Source organism: Erinaceus europaeus, chromosome 4, assembly GCF_950295315.1.
Source record: "Erinaceus europaeus chromosome 4, mEriEur2.1, whole genome shotgun sequence".
Lineage (NCBI taxonomy): Eukaryota > Metazoa > Chordata > Mammalia > Eulipotyphla > Erinaceidae > Erinaceus > Erinaceus europaeus.
Window position 1 is genome coordinate 72231298 of NC_080165.1, and position 25340 is coordinate 72256637.

At 39.4% G+C, this 25340-nt stretch overlaps 1 protein-coding gene across 2 annotated transcripts in view; it reads right to left on the bottom strand.

Moving 5' to 3' along the window:
* Positions 1-25340, bottom strand: part of KCNQ5 (potassium voltage-gated channel subfamily Q member 5) — a 615123-nt gene that overhangs the window by 126857 nt on the left and 462926 nt on the right. For both annotated transcript variants that reach the window (XM_016191137.2, XM_007529720.3), the window contains exons 4-5: positions 13479-13654; positions 13104-13229 (exon numbers count right to left, since the gene is read on the bottom strand). In XM_016191137.2, the coding sequence (XP_016046623.2) occupies positions 13104-13229; positions 13479-13654 (302 nt within the window). The remainder of the gene's footprint in view (positions 1-13103; positions 13230-13478; positions 13655-25340) is intronic.

Consider the following 25340-nt stretch of genomic DNA (forward strand, 5'->3'; position numbering starts at 1 on the left):
AAAACAGTAATAAAACTGTTTCTTAGATTTTAGTGAAAACTATGTGGTTTAGGCAGAAGCACAGAAACATGGTGAAAAGTATAGTGAGTTTCACACATATACATTCAGGTGTGAAACTGCCCCTGTGAAATCTTGTAATTTTTAAACTAATGTTAGATCACTAAAAAGAAAGCTTATTAATGAAAATAAATCCACTCTCAACTATCTCTATAGTGAGGGGAATGTCTCTGGTGTGTGCATTGGCATGCTTGCAGAGTGAGTGAGTAGAAATGAGAAGGTGTGGTGGTTTTGTGATGGAATAAGTTACTCAAGGAGGTAAGAGAGGATTGAGAGTGCAGCTGAACATGTATCGTTGGCAGTGGTAGGTTTCTTTTCCCTCTGTAGGAGCAAGATGTGGATGCATAGGGAGTAGAAGATAGAAAAAGGAATGAGTCAGCTCCCTTCAATTTCAGTGACTGAGAAGGCAGAAGCTATGAGAGTATGAGAGGGTATTTAGTACATACCAACAAGAGGAAGAGGGAAAGTTCATCACAGGTGAGAGATGAGGGATTTATCTGGACTAGAACCTAGTGGCTAAGCTAATCAGACATTCCTTGTGAATTCAGAAAAATATTTCTAGCTCAATTTTATTACAGGTTCTTGATTTTTTAAATATGAATTTTTAAATATGTGTGTGGAGGGGAGATTTTAATCTACAACTTTTTTTCTCTGCATAACAATATAATCACAGCAGTTTAGTCATCAGAATAAAACAGAAGTGAAATTTCATGGCTTGGTTAGAGTAATAATGTTACATTTCATGATTTGCTTTGTATTCCAATAACACAGTTGAGTTACTGTCTTTGGTCTAAGGATTAGAGAATGGGTTGACAATCACTCCCCCTAAATACTAGAGTATTTAGGGGAACACAGCAAAGTGATTAATTAGGCAGTTGGTCCTTTGTTCCTAGTAGAGAGGAATGCCAGTTTACCCTCACTCTGAATGTAGAACTGCTTTAGAGGGAGAGGAGAGCCTTGTGAACTATGAAAGCATCAATCTGTAGTTCCTTCTTGAGATGGTAAAGACAATCTCCATCTTCTCTCTACACTCTGGCTCAGGCTTCTGGGTGACCGTGTTTCACTTTTTTTTTTTTTTTGAGTGCAAGGGAATGGGCTGGCCAACAGCAGAACCTGGCTTCAATCATTTCTTTCACTTCAATTTCCAGTTCCTCCAGATGTCCCTTGTTGGAAAGCTTAGGTTTCTTTTGTAGAAAGGCTAGGTTTAGAAAGATCTGGTGATAGGGTGGCAATTTTCTTCCATGCAAAGGAGGGGGGTAGTGGAGGTTTCCTTTATTTTATGCCCAGAAGGAGCATCATTTCACTTTTTATTACTGCAGAAGGAACACTGGGCCTCTGGATAGGAACAGAGAGTTAACATACAGGAGGAAGTTCTCACTTTCCGAAGATACACATATAAGTAAAACGATGTGAGCCTTCTGCTTGAGTTTATATGACCAGTCTACTTAATCTAGCTTCTGACTTTCTAGTAAAATCTCTGCAATTAATAAGAATAACCTCAGGAAAGGCCTGCATAGAAAGATAATCAATGATTTTCTGAACTTTCAGGTCAAGTTGCCCTTAAAGTCTCATATGGAAACAGCAGAACTGCATTATGTTCCTTTACTTTCCTAGCACCTGGAAAGTCCTGCTACTGTTTATCAGCTGAACCTTTGCAAGTGGGCTGAGGAGCAGAAGCCCTTTTCATGCTTATTCTCCAACACTTGCATGTTGGAGAATAAATAAATAAATGCATGTCTATCTTCCAGAAATTGTGTGTATCTTTTAGGTGCTGAATACACTATTAGATTAGTTTGAACCCGATGCCAGAAAAAGGTAAGATAAAGTGCAACTCCAAGGACACCTCTTAAATTTCTGCAATAGTAGCTTGTTTTTAGGACATCTGAATGGCTACATAAGTGATCTTAGGGGACCAGAGGAAACCACATCTGAAGGAAATTCAACATTGGCATAATTTCACCTTTATCTACTTTCAGTTTATAGGAGATATGCTGGTCAACATGTCCTGGATTGTCTTCCTTCCTTCTCCTTACCTACAGCTTCCTTCCCTCCCTTCCTCCCTTTTTCCATCCCTTATTGTATTAATTTATTGTTCATTCCTACTCATTGACTCTTGAATGGTACTTATAATAAGAAAGGCGGGGAAAATTTGAATTTACTTTTAAAATGTCAATGAGGGGGACGGAGGTGGTGTACTTGGTAGAGCACATGCATTACATTAAAATGTAAAACTTTTTTTTTTTCCTGTCAGCATGAAGGTGTCTCAAGTCAGCAGAACACTCTCTTCACTTGAGTGAGACTCTGAGTTTGATCCTTGGCAAAACATATATCATGCTCTGAAAATTTTTTTTTCTCAAGAAAAAAAAAGCCCAATATTTCTTTCATTGAAGTTTCAGGTAGAGTTATACTTTCATTAAATGAGAAGACGTTATTTACTGTCAATGTTTACAACCTGAAATGGGGGAAGCTGGCTCATGCATCCTAAGATTTCTATTTCTTTCCCTTCTCTTCCCTCTCCACCACTTACAGAGTATCTCTACCATTTACAGTAGTTTCTGATAGTGACAGTCACACAGTCTGTGCAGGTAATTTTAAAATTTGTCCACCTTAGATAAGGAAATTTAAAAAAAACTTTAATATTTTAAATAAAGCCCATCAAACATTTTGACACAATTCTTACTTTTCCTCATAACCCATCCTGTTACCCCGAAGGTAATCTTAATTCTGTTGTCAGTGCTGATTAGTTTATTTTTATTTTATCTGTTGACCATTTTTACATCCTTACATTGCATACACTCTGGTGAAATTATTCTTTATATATCCTTTTCCTTCTGACTTATTTCATCTGGTATAATCCCCTCAAGTTTCTTCCATTTTTCTACTAATGCAATTTTTTTCTTTTGACAGCTAAATAATGTCCCATTATGTACATATACTGTATCTTCTCCAGCCAGTCATCTACCTTAGGGCAATTCTGCTGCTTCCATATTTTAGCAGTTATGAATAATGCTTCAATAAACATTGCTGTGAATATAATTTTTGTGTTTTTGTTTTCACATGATTGAGATAGATAGCCAGAAGGGAGATTTACTAGATTATATTCTAATAGCTCTAGTTTTAGCTTCTGGAAGAACTACCCATTGTTTTTCCAAAAAGACTACAACAATTTACATTCCCACCAATAGTGAGTTTGAGGGTTTCATTTCTCCACATCCTTTCCAACACTTGCTACTGTTCCATTTTGTGTAAACCATTCTCACAGGTTTGAGATGTTATTTCATTATAACCTTGACTTGCAATTCTTGGATAATATTTTATCTTTTCCTATGCCTGTTGACCCTCAGTGTGTCCCACTGGGAAAAGCATTCATGTAATATACCTCTTTTTGTGTTATTTTTTGTTGCTTAATTTTATAAATTTTATATACCTTAATATATAATGATATGTAATATACATATAACATAATATGTAATACTTTATTAACTCCTTATCAGATGTATAATGTGCAAATATCTTCTCTCACTTAGTAGGCATATTTTCAGTGTGTTTTTATTGTCTTTGCTATAGAGAAACTTTTCAATTTAAACTAACCCTAATTGTCTATCTTTGCTTTTATTCCCTAAGTGAGTGCAGTCTAGTTCCTGAAATTATTTCTAATACTGATTTCCCAAAATGCTTCAACAATGTTGCCTTCTGTGTACTTTGTGGTTTCAGGTATTGCATACAGGTTTATAGTCCATTTGTGAATTATTTTTGTATATGAAGAAAAAAGTTGTTGAGGGTCCGGTGGTAGTGCAGCGAGTTAAGCTCACATGGCACAAAGTGCAAGGACCAGCATAAGGATCCCGGCTCCCCACCTGCCAGGGTGGTCACTTGACAGGTGGTGAATCAGGTCTGCTGGTGTCTCTTGGGAAATTGTGCAGATGTGGTTGAGCTTGGCAGGGCTCACAAAGCACCCTGCATCCCTGATACTATGGCTGGTCCCTTTATTATCTACATATCAATCTTTGGCTTTGTCTTACAAATGACTGAAGGTCTCCTTCCTAAGCAGGCTATTGCTAATCCTACCAGTTGAAACCCTAGCAACAGTTGCTAGGGAGGTCCATACCATTCCTGGCCCCTTTTGCCTTTCTCCACCCTCTTGCCTAATCATGTATGGTATTGTCCAGCCACTTCCGTTTCTGTCTTGTCTCTTCCGTGTCCCAGGCTGGAGGAGGGCAGGTGTGCAGAGGGAGAGGTTGATGCCAGCCATTGCGGTTGGCACCACGTGGCTTAAACAGATGTGCTACCACAGGACTCTGGGAAGCTCGGATGAATAAAGATTTGAATTGTCCTGCTGCCACAAGCTTGGTTCCTGCATCATCTCTCCCTCTTGCTAGGTTAGCCTGACATCTGGTGCCCAATGCGGGGCAGGAACCCATGACTCTGAGATTAAGAGTGTTACTCTCCCCTCCTCTGTCTTCCCCTCCTCTCTCGATTTCTCTCTGTCCTATCCAACAACAACATCAATGGCAAAAATAACAACAACAACAACAATGGCAACAAAATGGAAAAAAAAATGGCTGCCAGGAGCAGTAGATTCATCGTGCAGGCAGGCACAAAGCCCCAGCAATAACTCTGGAGGCAAAAAAAAAAAAAAAAGGAAAGAAAGAAAAAAGTTCATGATCTTCCAATATCCAGATGTCCCATTGTGACAGCATAATGTAATTTGGGTTCAGGAGGCATGGCTATGGACTAGCAGTAGCCATGTTTTACTCTCTCTGGTCAACTAGGAAAAGCAATGAAAATCATCTGAAAACTCAACAAGTGTCAGCAAATGGTTTTAGTAAAATTAAGCTAAAACATGCAGAAGAAAGAACCTGAAGCACTTCATGTCACCACACATAAAGAAACCACAGATGGATCAAGGATTTGGGTATCAAACCAGAAGCTATCAAGTATTTAGAGAAAACAATTGGCAGAGAACTTTAAAACTTTTTTTAAGTTTTAAAGGTGTGCTCAATGTCTCAAGTCCATTTATATGGAAAGCAGTAACAAAAATAAACCAGTGGAACTACATAAAATTGAAAATCCTCTGCACAGCAAAACAAACCACTACCCAAATAGATATAAAATGTTTTTACTTGTTTAAAGTAATCATTTCAAGCACATGGTCTCAGAGGGAGGCTGTATTAAGATGCTTGCTTAAGGGGGGCGGGTGGTAGTGCACAATGTTAAGTGCACATGGCATGAAGTGCATCGACAGGTTTAAGAATCCTGGTTTAAGCCCCTGGCTCCCCACCTGCAGGGGGTGTTGCTTCACAAGTGGTGAAACAGGTCTGTAGGTGTCTATCTTTCTCATGCCCTCTCTGTCTGTCCCTCCTCTCTCCTCTTTCAATTTCTCTCTGTCCTATCCAACAAAAAGAGCAATAACAACAACAAGGGCAACAAAAATGGGAAAAAATGGCCTCCAAGAGCAGTGGATTTGCAGTGCAGGCACCGAGCCCTAGTGATAACCCTGGAAACAAAACAAAACAAAATGCTTGCTCAAAAATAAATATACAGGACAGGGGAGATAGCATAATGGTTATGCCAAAAGACTCTCAGGTCTGAGGTCCCAGGTTCAGTCCCCTATACCCCCATTGACAGAACTGAGCAGTGCTTTGGAAGAAAAATAAATAAATATGCACTAGCTGTCATTATGTACCTCTTTTCTTTAGAAAGCTCTATCACTATCTTCATCATATAAATAATAGTAAATAGAAAGAAGACAAGCTGGTTTCCAAGAAGAGGTCACTATAGAAAAAAAAAAAACTTCAAGGAAACATGGTCTTGGGTTATTTCAGAATAAAACTAAAGCAAATCTTAAAAGGAAAATAATAACAGAAAAGGAGATGGTGATAGAAAACAAGTTCAGGAAAACCTTAAAATATTTCAGAATAAATCTACAACAACTAAAAGGAAGGAAATAATTATGAAAAATTATATTTAATGGAAGTTTACTTGTTCTCTTTGATAATAGCTGCCAATGTCTCAACAACTAGAGTTTCCTCAAATCCCCACCCCTCACTTCCTCTATCATTTTTTTCTTTTTCCAGAGCACTGCTCAGCTCTGTTTTATTGTGGTGCAGGGGACTGAACCTGGGACTTCATAGCCTCAGGCATGAGATTGTGTTTGCTATCTACCATTATGCTATCTACCCCTGCCTGCTATTTTTTTTTCACTTCCTTCACTTTCACTTCATTAAGGTTCCTTTAGCTGCCCCATTAGGATCCAGATGATTTTTCTGCTGCAATCTTCTTTAGCCACTTCTGTACTTAAGCTGTAGGTTCACCAGGAAGCAAGTATCTCTTTTTGTTCATTTTGTTCTAAATGTGCTTCTGTCTATCACTTCTAACAGCAAGGTCTGCCACAGTGCTCATCACTTTTCAGCACCTGCTGTGATCTTAGTACAAGGTTCCTGGATTAGTTATGTTAACTCAATGAGATATGTATTGATATCCTTCAGTGTGACATTATTTTCAAGGATTATGGACTCTGGGACCAGTTCAAGAGCTCACTTAGCCATACACAAGACCCAGGATCAAGCCTAGCTCCCAATGCACTTGGGAAATTTTGATGTTGTGCTATCTTCTCCTTTCTCTCTATCTCAAAAATATGATGCATAGTGCAGAATCCCTAGCAATAGCTGTGGAGATTGCATAACAGTATGTAAAAGACTTTCCTGCCTGAGGCTCCAGGTCTAGTCCCCAGTACCACCATAAAACAGAGCTGAGCAGTGTTGTGGCCTTTCTTTCTGGCTTTTCTCATTAAAATAAAATAAGCAAAATGTTTTAAAAACAAAGAGAGAAAGAACCCATCTGGTTAACTTTTAGCATTCAGAGTCCTTTCTTGTCATTGCCACCAGAGTCATTGCTGGGTTCATTGTCTGTATGACTCCACTGCTCTTGGTGGCCATTTTTTTTTTTCTTTTAATACAGGGTGTGAGGCCCAGAGAAAGACTGGGAGGAGGGTGCAAAGAAACTGCAGCATTCTCCTACAATGCTCTTGATGCTTTCCCCTGCAACTGTTTGCATGCGGTTGTAGGTGACTCAAGCCCATGTTCTCATGCATAGTAATAATGTGTGCACTCAACCAGGTGAGCCGCCACTCATCCTCCCCTCAGCACCTTTTTAATTTAAGTCAAAATGTTTTTGTTTTTTTTAACTAATGGCCCACTCTTTTAATTTTATTTATTTATTTATTTATTTATTTATTTATTTATTTATTGTATGGAGACAGAGAGGCACAGAAAAACTGAGATGGAAGATGGGTAGAGAGAAACATACCTGCAACCCTATTTCACTGCTTCTGAAATTTCCCTTCAACTGGTGAGGACCAGGGGTTTGAACCTGGGTCCTTGCATGTGATCATGTGTGCTCTCAACCAAGCGTGCCACCACCCCAATTGAAGCACTTTTCTTTTAAATTTTTATATGTAAAGACTGAATGAAATTCAGAGATACAGAAACATAGAGGGAGGGAGGAGAAAGCTAGAACATTACTCTGTCATTTCATCTGGTGCAAACGTTTGAAACCAAAGCCTTCAAAATATCAGGCATGCAAAGCATGAACTCTCTTGCCGAGCTGCTGAGCCAACACGCAGGCACCAGAGGAAAGAATTAATAGTTATAATTTAGCAGGACCAAAATTAAAATGCGATACCATACTTTGACACTTGGAGGCAGGTTTTATTTATATCATTTTTCCTTTATAAAAGGGATTCCCCTTATTAACCATAGCCTAACACCTAGAAAGCATTCAGGATATTTTACTGTCCTTATTTATTCTAGGTAGCCCATGGTTATTAAGGTATTCATTATAAGCAGCAAAGAAATTTTTATCTATGTGGGCCGGGCAGTAGTGCAGCAGGTTAAGTGTACATGGCATGAAGTGCAAGGACCAGCATAAGGATACTGGTTCAAGCCCTCAGCTCCCTATCTGCAAGGGGGTCGTTTCACAAGTGATGAAGCAGGTCTGCAGGTGTCTATTTTTCTCTCCCCATCTCTGTCCTCCCATCTTCTCTCCATTTCTCTCCATCCTATCCAACAACAAGGACAGCAATAGCAACAAAATAATAACAACAACAATGATACACAACAAGGGCAACAAAAGAGATAAAAAATGGCTTCCAGGAGTAGTGGATTCATGGTGCAGGCACTGAGCCCGAGCAATAACCCTGGAGGAAATAAAAAAGAAAGGAAGAAAGAAAGAAAGAAAGAGAAAGAAAGAAAGAAAGAAAGAAAGAAAGAATTTTTTAAAATCTAAACAAGTATTTGGTTATAATCTTTTAAAGATGTATTTATGTAAGAGAGAGAAAAAGAGAGTGACTAGAGCAAACCACTCTGTCACATGTGTTGACAGCATTAGCTCCATGTATCACAAATGCAAGAGATGTGAAGACCTGCTGAGCCATCTCCCAGGCCAAGAGCCATGTATTTTGTTATGGACTTGATGACTATATAATAAAAAATATAAATTTTCAATTTATTCTATTTCATACTAGAGATCTACTAAATAGTAAGTTCTCTTGTTAGATTAGTGTGTGTGTTTTTTTTTAGGTTTCAAGCAATTTCATTAATGAGTCAGTTGACATAAACAAACCCACTATAGACCAACAAGGTCTTTTATATTCTGAAATGCTTGACATCTTAAATGATTTTCACTTTCATATTCAAGACTAGCTTTTAAAAAAAAAAAATGGAGACACAAATAGGCCATTCAAGAAACCTGTTAAGTACAGGTTAAACTTTAGTCAAAAGAACAATACTGACCTGGAAATCAATGAAAATATGTTGCTTTCCCTCTGAAAGTCACAGATATGACCTTTGAAAACTTGCTACGTGGGCTTTTCTGGCAAAAGAAACAAGCTGGTGACTAAGTGAGAGGTATATTAAGAGTTTCCCACACACTGTTTAACACATAGCACAGCAATTTGTATTAGTAATAGAGAGAAAAGGAAGACTAATGGACGAGAGCTGCCAGGCTGAACTTACACCTGCATCTCAATGAGGAAAGGTGTACCTGAATATCTCAGTAATTTAAATGTGTTCGAATTATACAAGAGATAAAATTAGCATTAAATCCAAAACACTAATTTAAAGATTGGTATAATAAACTGCCTTCCCCTTGTAGGCAAAAAAGCCTCGTTTATTTATTTATTTTCAGTTTGCATGTTTATCCACATGAGTCATAGATTTTCATTTGTCCTCTACATATAAAAAGCTTTTTTTTTTTTTTTTGGTCTCCAAAGTTACTGGTGCCTGCACTAGGAATCCACTGCTCCTGGAGGCTATTTTTTTTGTTTCATTTTGTTGCTCTTGTTGTTTATCATTGTTGTTGTTATTGTTATTACTGTCATTGCTGTTCAATAGGAGAGAGGAATTGAGAGAAGAGGGGAAGACAGAGAGAGAGAGAGAAAGATAGACACCTGTAGACCTGCTTCACAGATTGTGAAGTGACCTCCCTGCAGGTGGGGAGCTGAGGGCTCGAACCGGATCCTTGGGCCACTGGTCCATGAGCTTCACACGATGTGCAGTTAACCAGTTGCGCCACCGCCCAGCCCCCATTAAAAGCATTTTAAGAATGTCAGAGATTGATTTTCCAGAGTTTTTGTTTTCCTCTTTTCAAATGTTCTTTTATTGCTCTTTGGAGTATGTGTATGGGTGGGGGGGGAGGAAGGAAACCAAATTATTAAATCAACATTATGCTTTATTATCAATGACACAATCTTATAGAAACTGATCATTTAAGACAAGAAATTCAAATCTTCAGGTGTATATACTTCAGATTTTTACTCACTTAACTGCTGTTATGAAACCAGTAAACCTAATAGTTGCTGTTTAATGTTAGCGCTGCAAAAATTTCCTTGTCCCTGACAAGAGTCCTTGTTGAGCCACATGGACTTTTGATGAGTAATAAAAAATGAAATATTTGTTCATTTAAATCTGTGCTCCAGCCTATCCAAAAGACCCAAAGAAGACAGATCCCAAAAACCTAATTCTGTTTGGGTTCAACAAATTATTAAACAACCGGGACAAAGTCTAAGGTCATCAGATAAAGAGAAGACTATAAAGGTTGGATAAGGGCAAGAGACTGGCACACTTAGTAATGGCCCTTTTGGTTAATATCACACCACTTCATCATCTGGGGGGCATAGTTAGGGAATCCTTGGGTTCTTACACAAATATAATGGGCCTAGACCTCTAATGGAGCCCTCTCCAGTGGTCACTTCCAATAGGAACAGCATTTTGTGGGACCTCCCAGGACTTTGCCATCACCATAAAGCAGCAATGGTAGGGAAAGCCCATCTCTGCAGGGAGGCTTGGGGTATCCTTCCCTGCCACTTGAGGAAGACTGGTCCTGAAATAAGTGCAGCTTGCAATGTTCCCAGCTGTGACCATGAGCTGTGAGCTCAGGCCAATAGGAACTTAGAGGTTACACAGGCTCTGGTGCTAAAAGGAATACACATACACACACACACACACACACACACACACACACACACACACACTGGGTCAGGTGGATGAAGGAAAATAGTTAATTTTATTCACAGAAATTTTTTCAAGAATGGGAGCTACTCACTGCTCTAATCCAACTTCATAGTCTTTTACTCTGACATCATCCTCTCAGACAATATTCTTATCAAACTTCAGGCTAGCTATCAAACTCAAGCAAAACTACCATAATTGTGTGCCCCAAGGAACATGCCTAGAATTGACTTCCTAGCTTTCTACTACCCTATGATCCCTAATTCCTACTTTTTGGTTCCTGTTCATTAACCATTTTGTGTCAACTTTTGTCCTACCAGTTTCCAGACACCAAGTTACAGATGCTACCATGATTACATTCTGACTTCTCTGGGCAGATGACCTCACCAGTGTGCCCTAGAACCTCACCTCTCCAGAGCTCTGGCCCACTAGGGAAGGATAGAAACAGGCTGGGGATATGAATTGACCTGCCAATGTCTACATCCAGTGGAGAAGCAATTATAGAAGCCGGAACTCCCACTTTCTGCATCCTAAAAACAACCTTGATCCATACTCCCAGCAGGGGAGAAGTGATAGGAGGAAGAAGATAAGAGCACTCTGAAATCCATCTCCATCAGGAGACAGAGAGAGAGAGAGAGAGAGAGAGAGAAAGAGAAAGGACAGGGACATATAGAGGTAGTAATGTCATGAGTGGCTTGGAGGGAAAGAGAGGATTGGATCAGGAAGAAAAAGGGCAGGGTATGTATAAAGGTAGACAGATAGTTGTAGAGATGATGGTTGTCCCATATCTACAACTTTGAGGAAACTATGGGGGCTTGCAGTGGGGTGACTAAAGATTCAGAATTCTAGTGGTGGGAATGGTGTGGATTTAAACTCTTATTGACATGAAATTTTGTAAAATAAAAGAAAAGAAAAAGAAAAAAGAAAATTCAAGTGTAAAAAAAATTAAATCTGTGCTCCACAAAACAACCTAGTTTAAGAAAGGGGCATCATACTTTTCTTTTGGCAACAATCTAGAGCATATAGAATATTAGTGATCATTTAGAAGTGAACTTAAATTTTTTGAACCAAAGAGTCAAGAAACTGGTCAGGCACTTATGCATGTCATGTATTTTTGCACTTTTTTTTTTTTAAACCAGATCCCTGCTCATCTCTCTGACTTATGGTGGCACAGGAATTGAACCTGGGACTTTGGAGCCTCAGGAATGAGAGTCTCTTTGCATAACCAGTATGCTATCTACCCCTACTCCACACAATACCATTTAGGAATGTCTTAAGTAATAAAATCAAAAGCAATACACATTGCACAAAACACTCACCCTATGACACTTTCATTATGACATGTGCTTCAATGACTCTTTGGGATTTGGGAGACATGTGTTCTGTGCCTGGCCTTTCTCCAGACATTTTCAGCAGCAGTAGCAGCAGTAGCAACAATAGGACCATTTTTACTAATCATTCAATTTAGTTTATGTAAAGAAACATTCCATTTTACTAGTAAACAATACACTGTTTACAGTTATATACTTCCAGGTTATTGAATTATAATTTTATAGAGCTTTATATCTTTCATGACCTTGAAATTATTATTAGACAAGCCTCCCATCCAAATACTAACTAGGCTCAATGCTGCTTAGCTTCTGATCATAGTACATAAGGTTTTTTTCAGAGTCTTATGGCCATAGATAATTTTATACTTCTCTAAACTATAGATAACTGGTAGCAATTCATAAGAAATCTTGTCAATAGACATCAAGCAAATTCTGACTTTTGGAGGTTTAATTGACTTAATTTTCACACTGTGGACAAAAAGGTCAGCTTTGCTCCTATTTGCACATTTATTTTAACAATGCTTACCTTACGTTTCTGTTCTTTGGATAGTCCTTTGGATTGGTTGTAAAATCTTACTGCTTTCAGTGTTAAAACTGACTTAACTCTTTTAAAAAAAAATGAGTTAAATGAAATCATTGTCATATATTTCTTTTCTATCTGTTTAAAGTCATGGTCTTGTCTACTTTATTTATTTGGAAAACTATCCATTAACATTAATGTAGATAAAAGGTAGGTTTATGAGTGTGCAGTTTTGTTAATTAGATAGCTGTAATTTCTTACCATATGGAAGATTTTCAGTCCTTTCTTCTTTACTTTGTGTGCCATAATTTTACTCTTCTGACCTTGGATCAGCTACCATTTCTTTTTACAACCTCAAATAAACTTTCTGAAGACTGCTTAACGAATGTAACAAGTGGAAATTTAAATCTGTACTCCTTTAATTTGAAATAAACAAACATGCCTATCAACATTTTAATCACAGTTGAATATGACATATTTTTGTTGTAGTAATAACCCATGCCTATTTAAAGAGTTTAACCTTGTTAAAGCAAAGAGATCGCTGATTCTTTAGGTGATTGTACATGCTGTCACAGTTCTCTTTTGGAAGTATCTTTACTGAAACTATACATAACAATCATTGTGCTGTATTCAAAGGAAACATTTAACAACATTGAGTAAATAAAAGAACTGATTATTTTTACTTACTGTGCCCCACCAGAGAGCATCAGCATATGTTGAAAACTGTTTATTGGCATCCTTTTCCACCAGATAGACAAGGAATGATGAGAAAATAAGAACTAAAAAGCCAATGTACCAAGCTGTGATTAATTCCTAGATATAAAAAAATGAAATATTTTTTTAGAGATTAAAGCTATGAAAATTTAAAAAAAATCCATATAACTCCTTCAGTTTTTCCAATTACTATTTCTGATGACATCTAAATAAACCACTATGCATCATGCCTGCAAAATGTTCTAACCGATTTCTGAGGTGATTAAATTTGCTTTTGTAGAGCTTATTAATCATTATAGCTATCAAGGAAAGAGTTTTCTTTAAAACTAGTTCTATGACAAATCTTACCTTACTGTGAGCATAAACCACTGAACCTAGTAATTTCCAAGTGCCTCCCCTGCGGTCCATGCGCACCATACGGAGGATCTGTAGAAAACGGAGACTTCTCAGTGCGGACGTGGCAAAAATATTACCCTGAGTTTTTGCAGAAACAACTGCTATTGAAGCGATAAGAACAATAGTATCTGAAAGAAACAGGTTGAAACAGTCATAAGTAGTGTATCGAGAATGTTCATTTTATCTCTCAAAGAAATATTTGGGAGGGGGGAAAGTTCAACTGGAATCTGTCTTAAGTACAAAGATTCAGATAATGAGTCCCAGCCTAGCATAGTGTTAATTGAGCTCTGTGGTGACTGCAGAGAAAGTAGAAAGAAGGACCTACCAAATGCCTTAGTTCCTTTCTCTCTCCTCCCTCCTCCTTCGTATTTCTCCCTCTCTCCTCCCTGTCTCTCTCCCTCTTTCTCTTTCCCTCCCTCCCTCTCCTTTCCTCTCTCTCCTTCTCTCTCTCTTGTCACCTAGTTATTACTAGGTCTCAGTGCTTTAAGAATGAATCCAACACTCCCAGTGGTCAATTTTTTTCTTCTTCCTTTTTTTTAATACAAGGAACAGAGAGAAATCGAGAGGGGACGAGGAACTACAGAGGGAGAGAGAAACAGGGACACCTGTAGATCTGCTTCACTGCTTATGAAGTTTCCTCCCTGAAGTTTGAACCCTGGTTGTCAAGTAATGTGTCCTCAACTGGGTGTGCCACTCCTCCCTCCAACCCATAATGCCTTAGTTGATTATTATCTGCTCTACCTATGAATTTTAAGGCATACTTATTATATATCCTTCAGTGAATTTGTTAGTGACTTCCAGAAATTTCAACGTTCATAGAATTTCAGGGCTATGGGCCAAGTCTTTCACAACAATCCTAGTTTTATTAGAATTCTTGTCTCTCAGAAATGAGTTTCTGCCTCTGTTGCCCCATAATGTCTTACAAGTTGATCCAATCGTAACATGGTAACCTCTCCTGCCATGAAAGTGCCACTTGGCATAATCATGTCACTTTTCTTGTCAAAGAAGCTTGTTTCTACATTTTACAAAAAAAAAAAAAAAAAAAAAATCCCCTTGTATGTAGTGTCTGCAACTTTACATATTTTTTTGCAAAGTTCTCAACCAAGATGAGTACTTTAAACTATGCACATAGAGTACTATTAATTTAATATGCTGACTCTTAGGTTTTTTAAAAAATATATAATGGTATTTATATACTTTTCCCGTATTTGGGAGCCACTGTCTTCCTTGATGCAGCTTTATAGTCCTATTCCCAACTCCAAAACTATCTACCCAATCAATACTTTTATCACCTGCATGTTATCCGTGGGGCTCAGCAAAAGTTAGTTAAGTCATGAGCCCCTTAGAATATACCTAAAATAGACTTCCTAGCTACTTCCAACATAAAGATCCCCCAATCTCATCTACTATTTTATTACCTTTAGGTTCCTGATTATAAAACATTTTGTTCTGCTTTGTATCTTAATGCTTTTCACCTACCAAGCTGCAACTGCTACCATGACATCAATCTGACTTCCCTGGGCAGACAACCTCACCAATATGTCCTGGAACCCTGGAACCCTACCTCCCCAGAACCCTACCCTACTAAGGAAAGTAATAAACAGGCTGTGGGTACAGATCAACATGCCAATGCCCATGTCCTGTAGAGAAGCAATTACAGAAACTAGACCTCCCACCTTCTGCACCCCAAAATGATTCTGGGTCCATACTCCCTAAACAACAAAGAATAGGAAAGCTTCCAATGGAGGGGATAGGACACAGAACTCTGGTGGTAGAACTGTATGGAATTATACCCCTCTTATCCTACAATCTTGTCAATCATTATTAAGCTACTAATAAAACTAAAAATAAATAGATAAATAAATATTAAAACATAGTAAAAGAGCAGGCAGTCAAAGGATAGAAAAGATATATATCTGAATGATGGGAAATGGGCTTTGAAGTAGGCGTAAAGTCAGTATGAGTGACTGCTTTTGACTGCTTAAAAAGAAGTTAGATTGACCCTAACACCATCAAGGAAAATTTTCTTCTAGTTTCAAGTGGGTTGTGCATATTTGGGGACCTATTCTCTAAAGAGGAGTTCCACTTTAAGGATGTTGTATGGCAAATTGCCTGTGAGCTATCTAGGTAATCTGTCTGCAAGCTCAATTATGTTGCACTTCTAATGTTTTTGTGACCCTCAGAATAACTGGTGGATGAAGGTATTCCTTCAGTTTTGTCCTTCTTTATATACTGAGAATGTCTGGTCATGTGGTAAGTATTGAGAAGATCTTAAAGTCACTATAGTGATGGCCCTTTCGGGTTATTACTTAGGGAGAGAAGGTCTAAGATTGTCAAAGGTCAGCTGAGGTACAATTTCCAGCCAAATCATATGCCATAGAGAGAATAGGGAAGGTTCCTCACAGTATTAGAATTTAAGAAAGCAATTGATAATTATTATTACAACCAAGTTACTTGATTTGCTTTGAAAATACCATGGTTAAGACTTACTGTACCATATTTGACCTTACCATGATTTATGTCATTTGATGGTATCTACAAGTAACTAAATCTTAGATACTGACAAAAACAGTTGATTCTGATCTAGTTAGTCTAAGATTGTAGGTAACTTAGTATATGAAAGAAAAGTTATTTTTGGAAATTCTTTAGGAATTTAAGCCTGTTGGTATGCTTCTAGTTCTGCTTCTGGGATCCCTTCTGTTACATTGCTTGACGTTGTGGTCTATTTACATGGTCATTCTGTTATATTGGTTTGGTCTCACTCCCCCTGCCTCTGGGAGATTTTGGTTTAGTCCTTGCCTTCTCGTGCTTCTTCCTTCTCCCTGCCCCCTATCCTACATATTTCCTGGGTTCCTGACTCTTCTGCCGGAGGAGAGAGAGGCAGCACAGAATTGGGTTGTGATTAGATTAGAATAGGTTTTTGGACCGTTCGCTAGTGAATAAAGAAATATTGCTTCTCTGCTCAGCCATGTGTCCCTGGTCATCTGTCTCCTGTCACAAAGCTAGCCCGGCATACTGGTGCGCTGAACTCTGACTGACATATGGCGCTCAACGGGGGGCCTAACCTGCCCATCCCCCAGATAAGTAAAGTCGTTTGGCTACCTATCCACTATGGGCTGCTTTTCTATTTATGAAGAGGTTTCCAAAGGCCTCTGCCCTTTCTTCATGAGGCAGTTTCTCTGTTTCTGGAACATTTCGTTCTGGGCCACACTCTGGTTTCCACTTGTCACCCGCCTGCAGGAGCCTGCTCGCCGCTGCAGGGTGTGGGGCGTTAGGCATGTGCTCCCTCCACGCAGCTTGACCACTGGGAGCAGGGCAGCCGGGCATGGTGGGCAGAGCTGCAGCCCATCCTGGACCCCGCCCCAGGGTGCCTCAGCCCACGCATTCTGCACTGCCAGCCCGCCTACCCTCCTGCTATGAAGTCTGAGCAGATCCCGGACCACCTGGAGACTGCGGGCTCCCTGCCAGGACTGGGCCCCCTGGCTGAGATCCCCAGCTCGGCTCTGAAGGCAGAGGAGCTAGAATACGCAGTCATCCCTGCAGTGATTGCACCCTGCACTTCCTGGAGGTGAAGTTGGGCAAGAGGCCACCTCCGGACAATGCACCCCCTGAACAACTAAGACAGTACAGATCTAAATTCGCGTTTAAAATGCCATATCTTCGTAACAAAAGTTTTTCTCCTTGTGTATTGAAGACCATGTTTATGTGTGTGTTTGAAGTTTGGTAAACATGAACTTTAAGGTTAGAAATGTAACTTTAAGGCTACATTCTTACCAGGCAAAGTTAAATGAAAAAAGTTTTCAACATAATTCTCATAAAGGTAAAATTAACTTACATTTAAAGTCTGAGGTAAAAATTAGTTAAAAATCAATATATTTTAACTAAATTTGGTCTAAAAATCCTGCACAACCTAGGGTGTGTCTCCATCTTGTACGGGTGTAACAAAAGGTAAAATAGACGTTATTGATATGTAAAGCTCTCAAATACCTTCTCATTTAGAGGTAGAACCAGCCCAGGCATAAGATAGATTGCACAATGGTTATGCTAATGATTCTCATGCCTGAGGCTCTAATAATGGATCTTTGCCTTACCACATTTTATTGCACTTTAAGCAGCCTTAAAATGAAACGAGAAAGACCTTCCAAATTTAAAAGATACTTAAACCAATTAGAATCATCGAGTTATCAATTGTGGTAAACTTCTAACCTGCTACAAGTTTTGTTTCATAAGTAAGTGAATTGCAGCTGTCAAGTTCTCCACAGAAAAGCAGAATTCCAGCAGCTTCCTCATGCAAAGTTTCACCTCCTAGCAATTTTTCCATGGACATCTGCTTTGAACTGGCACTTTTATCAGACTTACTGGTACACAACTTTATAGCAGCTTCCCTTTACGCTGCTGGGTTTCTCAAAGATTGACTGCAGCCAGCTGCCTTGGGACTCTATAGGCCACACCCCCCTCCTTGTTAGGTAATGCCCACAGAGGCAGAAAACAACTGTCAAGGCAAGAAATGCCCCAGAGGCAAGAGAAGCCCACAGAGGCAAGAAATGCCCCCCTCAGGCCTTCCCTTGGCATCACACTGGTTCTTGTTGCTTGCTTAACTGTTCCTCCATGTTTGTGCCAGTTTTTTTTTTTTTTTTTTGAAAATGCCTGTACGATATAGGTTTCTGTTCACCCCACACTCTTGATACTATGGTCAATTAGTTAAAATGATAAGGGGGAATTGTTGGTATGCTTCTATTTCTGCTTCTGGGATCCCTTCTGTTACATTTCTTGACGTTGTGGTCTATTTACATGGTCATTCTATTACATTGGTTGGGTCTTGCTCCCTCTTCCTCCAGGAGATTTTGGTTTAGTCCTTGCCTTTTTGCGCTTCTTCCTTCTCCCCGCCCCCTATCCTACATACTTCCTGGGTTCCTGACTCTTCTGCTGGAGGAGAAAGAGAGACAACACAGAATTGGATTGTGATTAGATTAGATTAGTTTTTTGGACTGCTCGCTCATGAATAAAGAAATACTGCTTCTCCACTCAGCCATGTGTGCCTGGTTGTCTCCCGCTGCGAAGCTAGCCCGGCATACTGGAGTGCTGAACTCTGACTGACATAAGCCCAGTGTCAGAACTTAATCAGCTTACAAATTTGAAACATTAAGTATCTAGACTAAAGGAATACTATTCAGAACCAAAATCTAGGAAGTTAAAGAACTTGAGGCATTCGATCTACTTTCCCCTGATAAAATTATAGTATAACACTATTACTACCACCAAAAGATCTGTGTTCCTACACCCAATCCCTATGGTAGACCTGAATATCCATATTCACCCAAGTCTTTTACTTTTGTGCAGCACTCCAAACCCTGTCCAAGTTCTGCTTTGTGTTATCCTCTCTGTTCTTATTTTTCATTATTGTCTTTATTTGCATTTATCAGGTAATCTTGGAGCATTTTTTTCTTTTTCATATGCCTGCTGGCCTTTTGGATCTCTTCCTTGATGAATATTCTGTTAATATCCTCTCCCCAGTTTTGAATGAGGTCATTTGTTTTTTTGTTGCTGAGCTCGTTGAGTTCTTTATATGTTTTGGTTATTAGCCTTTTGTCTGAGGTATGGCATGTAAGGTCCTCTCATTCTATAAGGAGTCTCTTTATTTGGGTGGTGGTTTCTTTTCCTGTGCAGAAGCTCCACTCTCTGATTGGAAGCTGGATAAGCTAACTCTGACACTGGAGGAAGTCTGGTCCTAAAATGAGTGCAGCCTAGAAAATTTTCAACTTTGACCACGGATGGTGAGCCCAGGCTAATATAGACTCAGAGGTTGCATAGGCTTCTGTGGTAAATATATATGGGCTGTAGGTCAGATTGATGGGGTAAAAAGGCACCATTTTGATAACTACACAGTAGAACATAGGCTTGGCTATGAGAAGGCAGGGAACCTATGAAGGGAAACTGAAGTTTCCCTTAGATAGAATATACAAAATAGAATATACCAATGTTGGTAAACCAAGGCCAATTTTAAAAAGACTACAGATTAGACACAATGCTCATGGTAATTCAATGATAATTTACAAGGAAATTGAACATATTGTCCAAATTTTTGTATGGAGTCATAAGAGAACTATGGCACTTGAATAAATGTCCATTTTTGGAAAAGATTCAAGAAGTCAGATATAAGCCTACACATATATAGCCATCTAACAAATGACAAAGGGGCCAAAAGTACTCAATGTAGGATAAACGTTTCTCTGAGAGGAGATACAAAAGGCTAACAAACATGAAAAACTGCTCCAGGTCGCTGATTGTCAGAGAAATGCAAATTAATACAACATTGAGATACCACCTCACTCCTGTAAGAATGGCATACATCTAAAAGGACAGCAGCAACAAATGCTGGAGAGGCTGTGGGGACAGAGGAACCCTTTTGCATTGCTGGTGGGAATGTAAATTGGTCCAGCCTCTGTGGAGAGCAGTCTGGATAACTCTCACAAGGCTAGACATGGACCTTCCATATGATCCAGTAATTCCTCTCCTGGGGATATACCCCAAGGACTCCATAACACCCAACCAAAAAGAGGTGTGTACTCCTATGTTCATAGCAGCACAATTCATATAGCTAAAACCTGGAAGCAACCCAGGTGCCCAACAACAAATGAGTGGCTGAGAAAGCTGTGTTATATATACACAATGGAATACTATACAGCTATCAAGAACAATGAACCCACCTTCTCTGACCCATCTTGGACAGAGCTCGAAGGAATTATGTTAAGTGAGCTAAGTCAGAAAGATAAAGATGAGTATGGGATGATCCCACTCATCAACAGAAGTTGAGAAAGAAGATCTGAAAGGGAAACTAAAAGGAGGATCTGACTAAATTGAAAGTAGGGCACCAAAATAAAAACTCTGTGTTGAGGGGTAGACATGCGGCTTCCTGGGCTGGTGGGGGTTGGGGATGGGTGGGTGGGATGGGACAAAGTCTTTTGGTGGTGGGAATGGTGTTTATGTACACTCCTATTAAAGTGCAGTCATATAAATCACTAGCTAATTAATATGAGAGGGGGAAAATTGATTGTATGTCTTGAAGTTTTTAAAACATAGACTGAGTCTTTTTAATATGTAGGCTTTGTACTTGATATGTGGACTCTCTCAAAAGCCTAGACCAGGGAGATCAGAAGCAATCGGTGGCACAGCTATATGCAAGATATTGGATACTATAACAGCAAACTAACAAAAGGACTTTTCAAAGTTAACCCAATTACCAATTAATGTGATGATAACAATAACTATCCATTTTTTTCTTGAACCCTAAGACAGCAGGGACCTCACATTTCCACTATAGAGCCTATATTTTCCCCAGTCCTGGAACCTTAGGATAGGGAACACTTTCCCGCATGCCTCTCCCAAATCATATCAAATAATATTGCATCTGCCGATCGCAACCTAATCAACACAAAGATTGCCACCTCAACATGCTTTAGCTCAGACTGTGTCCAGAGACTTCACGTGTGGAATGACAACCCTTCATCTTCATTACTCGGGTGAGACCTTTCCTTTCATAGTATTCTCTAATTCCATCCCAGGTGGTTGACTTTCTAACAAAGTCCAAAAACCTAGATATAGACCAGGTTCTGTGAGAGAGAGCATATGTTCATATGTATCCATAAACTAGTGGAAAATATATACCTGAAAGCAGAAGTACACTAGAGTTTGCAGTGAGTACCCCCCCCCCCCAACACTCCTCTCCACTATTCCAACCTTTGGGTCCATGATTGCTCAACAATTTGTTTGGCTTTATATGTTAACTCCCTTTTCAGCCACCAGGTCCCAGATGTCATCAGGATGCTGGCCAGGCTTTCCTGGACTGAAGACCCCACCAATGTGCCCTGGAGCTCCGCTTCCCCAGAGACACACCCTACTAGGGAAAGAGAGAGGCAGACTGGGAGTATGGACCAACCAGTCAACACCCATGTCCAGCGGGGAAGCAATTACAGAAGCCAGACCTTCCACCTTCTGCAACTGACAATGACCCTGGGTCCATGCTCCCAGAGGGATAAAGAATGGTAAAACTATCAGGGGAGGGGATGGGATATGGAGATTGGGTGGTGGGAATTGTGTGGAGTTGTATCCCTCCAATCCTATGGTTTTGTTAATGTATCCGTTCTTAAATGAAAAATAAACAAACAAACAAAAAAAACATTTCTCTGAATAAAAGGTGCTGGGAAAAGTGGACATCCATACATAGAAAAGTGAAACTAGGTCACTACTTAACACCACGAACCAATTACAGATGAAAATGGATCAAAACCTTTATATTAAACCAGAAACTCTAAAATCCTAACCCCTGTATAACCTTGGATAGAACCTGAAATTATAGTATTAGGTAGATGAGCAGGAAGAGAAAGATGAATACTGGATGGCCTCACTTGTAGGTGGGACTCAGGAGACAGGGACAGGAAGAGAAAAGACAGGGTGAAATATTAGCTGGGTGTGATGAGTACACCAAAGCAAGGGACTCTGGGGAAGGAGTAGAGGAGAGGGATGTGTGTGTGTGTGTGTGGGGGGGGGGGAGGGATGTTGAGGTCCTAAATGGTGATGAGAATGTTTTGCTATAAGCCAATAACCCCCAATAAAATGGAAAATAAATAAATAAATAAATAAAATTTTTAAAAAGGACTGAAACAAATACTACCAAGGATGTAGGGGTATAAGAAGTACTTCTACACTGCTAGTGGGAATGTTATTTGGTCCAACCTCTGTGGATAGCAGTTTAGAGAACCCTCATAACGTAAGAACTGGACATACCCTATAATCTGGCCAATCTCCCCTAGGCATTTAGGCTAAAAATACAAAAACACTTATCTGTAGACATCTGTGTTCATGGAAATGCAATTTGCAATAGTCTCAACTTGAAAACCATCCAAATATCTAAAGACAGACAAGTGACTAAAAGTTGTGGTGTATATATATATACACAACAGAATAATACTCAGCTGCAAGAGATAATGAAACCATCTCCTTTGCCACAACTTGGGCAGAACTTGAAGGCATCATGTTAAGTGAGATAAGCCAGGAGAAGAACAGGTAACAGATCATCTCATTTATATGCAATACTTACGAAGGAAAGAAAGGGAAAGCAAGAAGTTTTACTTGGACTGGGTGTGGTCTGTTGCAGTAAAGGTGAGGACTTTGGGATTGGTGGGGAGAGGGCTGAGAAATCATTAGAGATCAAGCTAAGAATGATGGACAAGTATTTAATTTGGTGGTAGGAGTAGTGTTCATGTACCTATCACATAGAGATGAGAAATTTTATTCATGGAAAGGATCTCGGTTTGAGCCCCTGGCTCCCCACCTGCAGGGATGTTGCTTCACAGGTGGTGAAGCAGGTCTGCAGGTGTCTATCTTTCTCTCCCCCTCTCTGTCTTCCCCTCCTCTCTCCATTTCTCTCTGTCCTATCCAACAATGACTACAACAATAATAACTACAATAATAAAACAACAAGGGCAACAAAAGAGGATAAATAAATAAAATAAATATTAAAAAAAAAGAAAAAAACTGTTGGGGGGTCAGGTGGTGACACATCCAGTTAGGGACACATTAGTCCTGCATAAGGATCAGCTGCTCCCCACCAGCAGGGGGAAGCTTCACAAGCTATTTGTCTCTCTCCCTCTCTGCCTCCCCATTCCCTCTCAATTTCTCTCTGTCCTATCCAAGAAAATAGAAAGGAGAAACAACAACAAAAAACTTAGCATTACTTTTTTTTTTCTTTTTATCTTGATAGAGAGGATAGGGATGAACAAGGAGAAAGGAAGAAAGACACCTGCTTCACTGCTCATGGGACCCCCCCCCCATAGGTGGGGACCAGAAACTTGAACTTGGGTCCTTGCACATAGTAATGAGCATGCTAAACTGGGTGCACCACAACCTGGCCCCCAATTAAATATTCTTACCATTAAAACTAAGTGGAAATTATGGGATGTGGTGGTGAATTTTTTTTTTTTTTTGATAGTGAGAGCCAAACCAGGGTGGGGGTAGATAGCAAAATGGTTATGCAAAAAGACTTGCATGCCTGAGGCTACAAAGTCCTAGTTTCAACCCCCCACACCACCACAGGCCATAGCTTAGCAGTGCTCTGGTAAAGAAAAAAAAAAAAAAAGAGTCTAATCAGTATGTTCTATATCATTATATCTTAATATAGCTGGTGAAAACTAGGTAGAGTAGCCTAAGTTTTGCAATTAGTTAACCACCTAGAATGTTTCTGAAACACAGAATCTTTGTCTTAAGAGAAGACATCACATTTTAGCATAGGTTTTGAAGCTAGCTGACTATATTCATTCTGTTTATTTCATATGTCAAGTAGTTTATTGGAGATCAAGTATTATATTAGAAACTTGTATTAGAAGTGAATCATCCACCTGATCCTAAATCTATGACATATCTGCTAGATGATTTATGCACATCAGTGATTCTCAATAGAGACTGTTTTAACTCCTATGGGACTTTTGGCAGTATCTGGAGACATTTTTGGCAGTCTCAGGAGAGCAGGGTGCTACTACTGGCATCTAGTGGGAGAGTTCAGGGTTGCTGCGAAATATGCCAGGATACACAGAACAGCCCCCAATAATATTCAGCTCAAATGTCAATAGTGTTGAAGATATAAACCCTGACACATTTTACTGAACCCTCAAACAATTTTATAAGTCAGACAGTACTACAATCTACACTTTCTTTCTTTTTCTTTTTTTTTTTAGTATTTATTTATTTATTTATTTATTTATTCACTGTTTGTTGCCCTTGTTATTTTATTGTTGTTGTTCTTAAACAGGACAGGGAGAAATGGAGACAGGAGGGGAAGACAGAGAGGGAGAGAGAAAGATAGACACCTGCAGACCTGCTTCACCACCTTTGAAGCAACATCCCTGCAGGTGGGGAGCCAGCGTCTCAAACCGGGATCCTTACTCTGGTCCTTGCGATTCGCGCCATGGCCATGTGCACTTAATCCACTGTGCTACTGCCTGACTCCCACAATCTATACTTTCTTACAAATGAAGATCATAGGCTTAAAGAGGTCAAACAACAAAAGCCCTTACTTCATCCAAGGATGTGACTGAAGTTTTGATTTACCTATTCCTGGACTCAAGAAAATCCTGGACAATGGAAGGAAGGCAATGTGTGTGGGGGCATTATCAAGCTGCATGGGGGAAGGAATAGGTAAAAGAAAGAGGTTGTTATAAAAGCAGGTGTGTAATAAAGCAAGGATAAATTGTAATGAAATAAAATATAGAGAAAGAAGATAAGTTTAGAAGTGGAAAAGCAGAAATAAAGAGAAACTAAAGTAGATAATAGTTTTATGGATGCAGCAAGAAAAACAGGGATGGAGAAAAAAATACAATTAACATTAAGAAAAGAAAAGTAGGAACTCTAAATTGCAACCCCCAAATCATGCAAAAATTATGCAATCTTGAGCTCTTAAAATCTACTTCTTATAAAGAAAACAGATGTGAATAAATGGGGAATTAGTAAACAAGTAGTTATTGTTTATCAACAGCCCAGTAGAAACATAAAATAGAGGCTTACAAGGTATTAGAATGTAGACTGACATACTTACTGAATCAGCTGGATGATTCTTTTTGGACAAATCATTAAGATTTGAGAAAACTAGGGGAGTCGGGCTGTGGTTCAGCAGGTTAAGCGTACATCGTGTGAAGTGCAAGGGCCGGTGTAAAGATCTGGGTTCAAGCCCTAGGCTCCCCACCTACAGGGGGGTTCACTTCACAGGCGGTGAAGCAGGTCTGCAGGTGTCTATCTTTCTCTTCCCCTCTCTGTCTTCCCCTC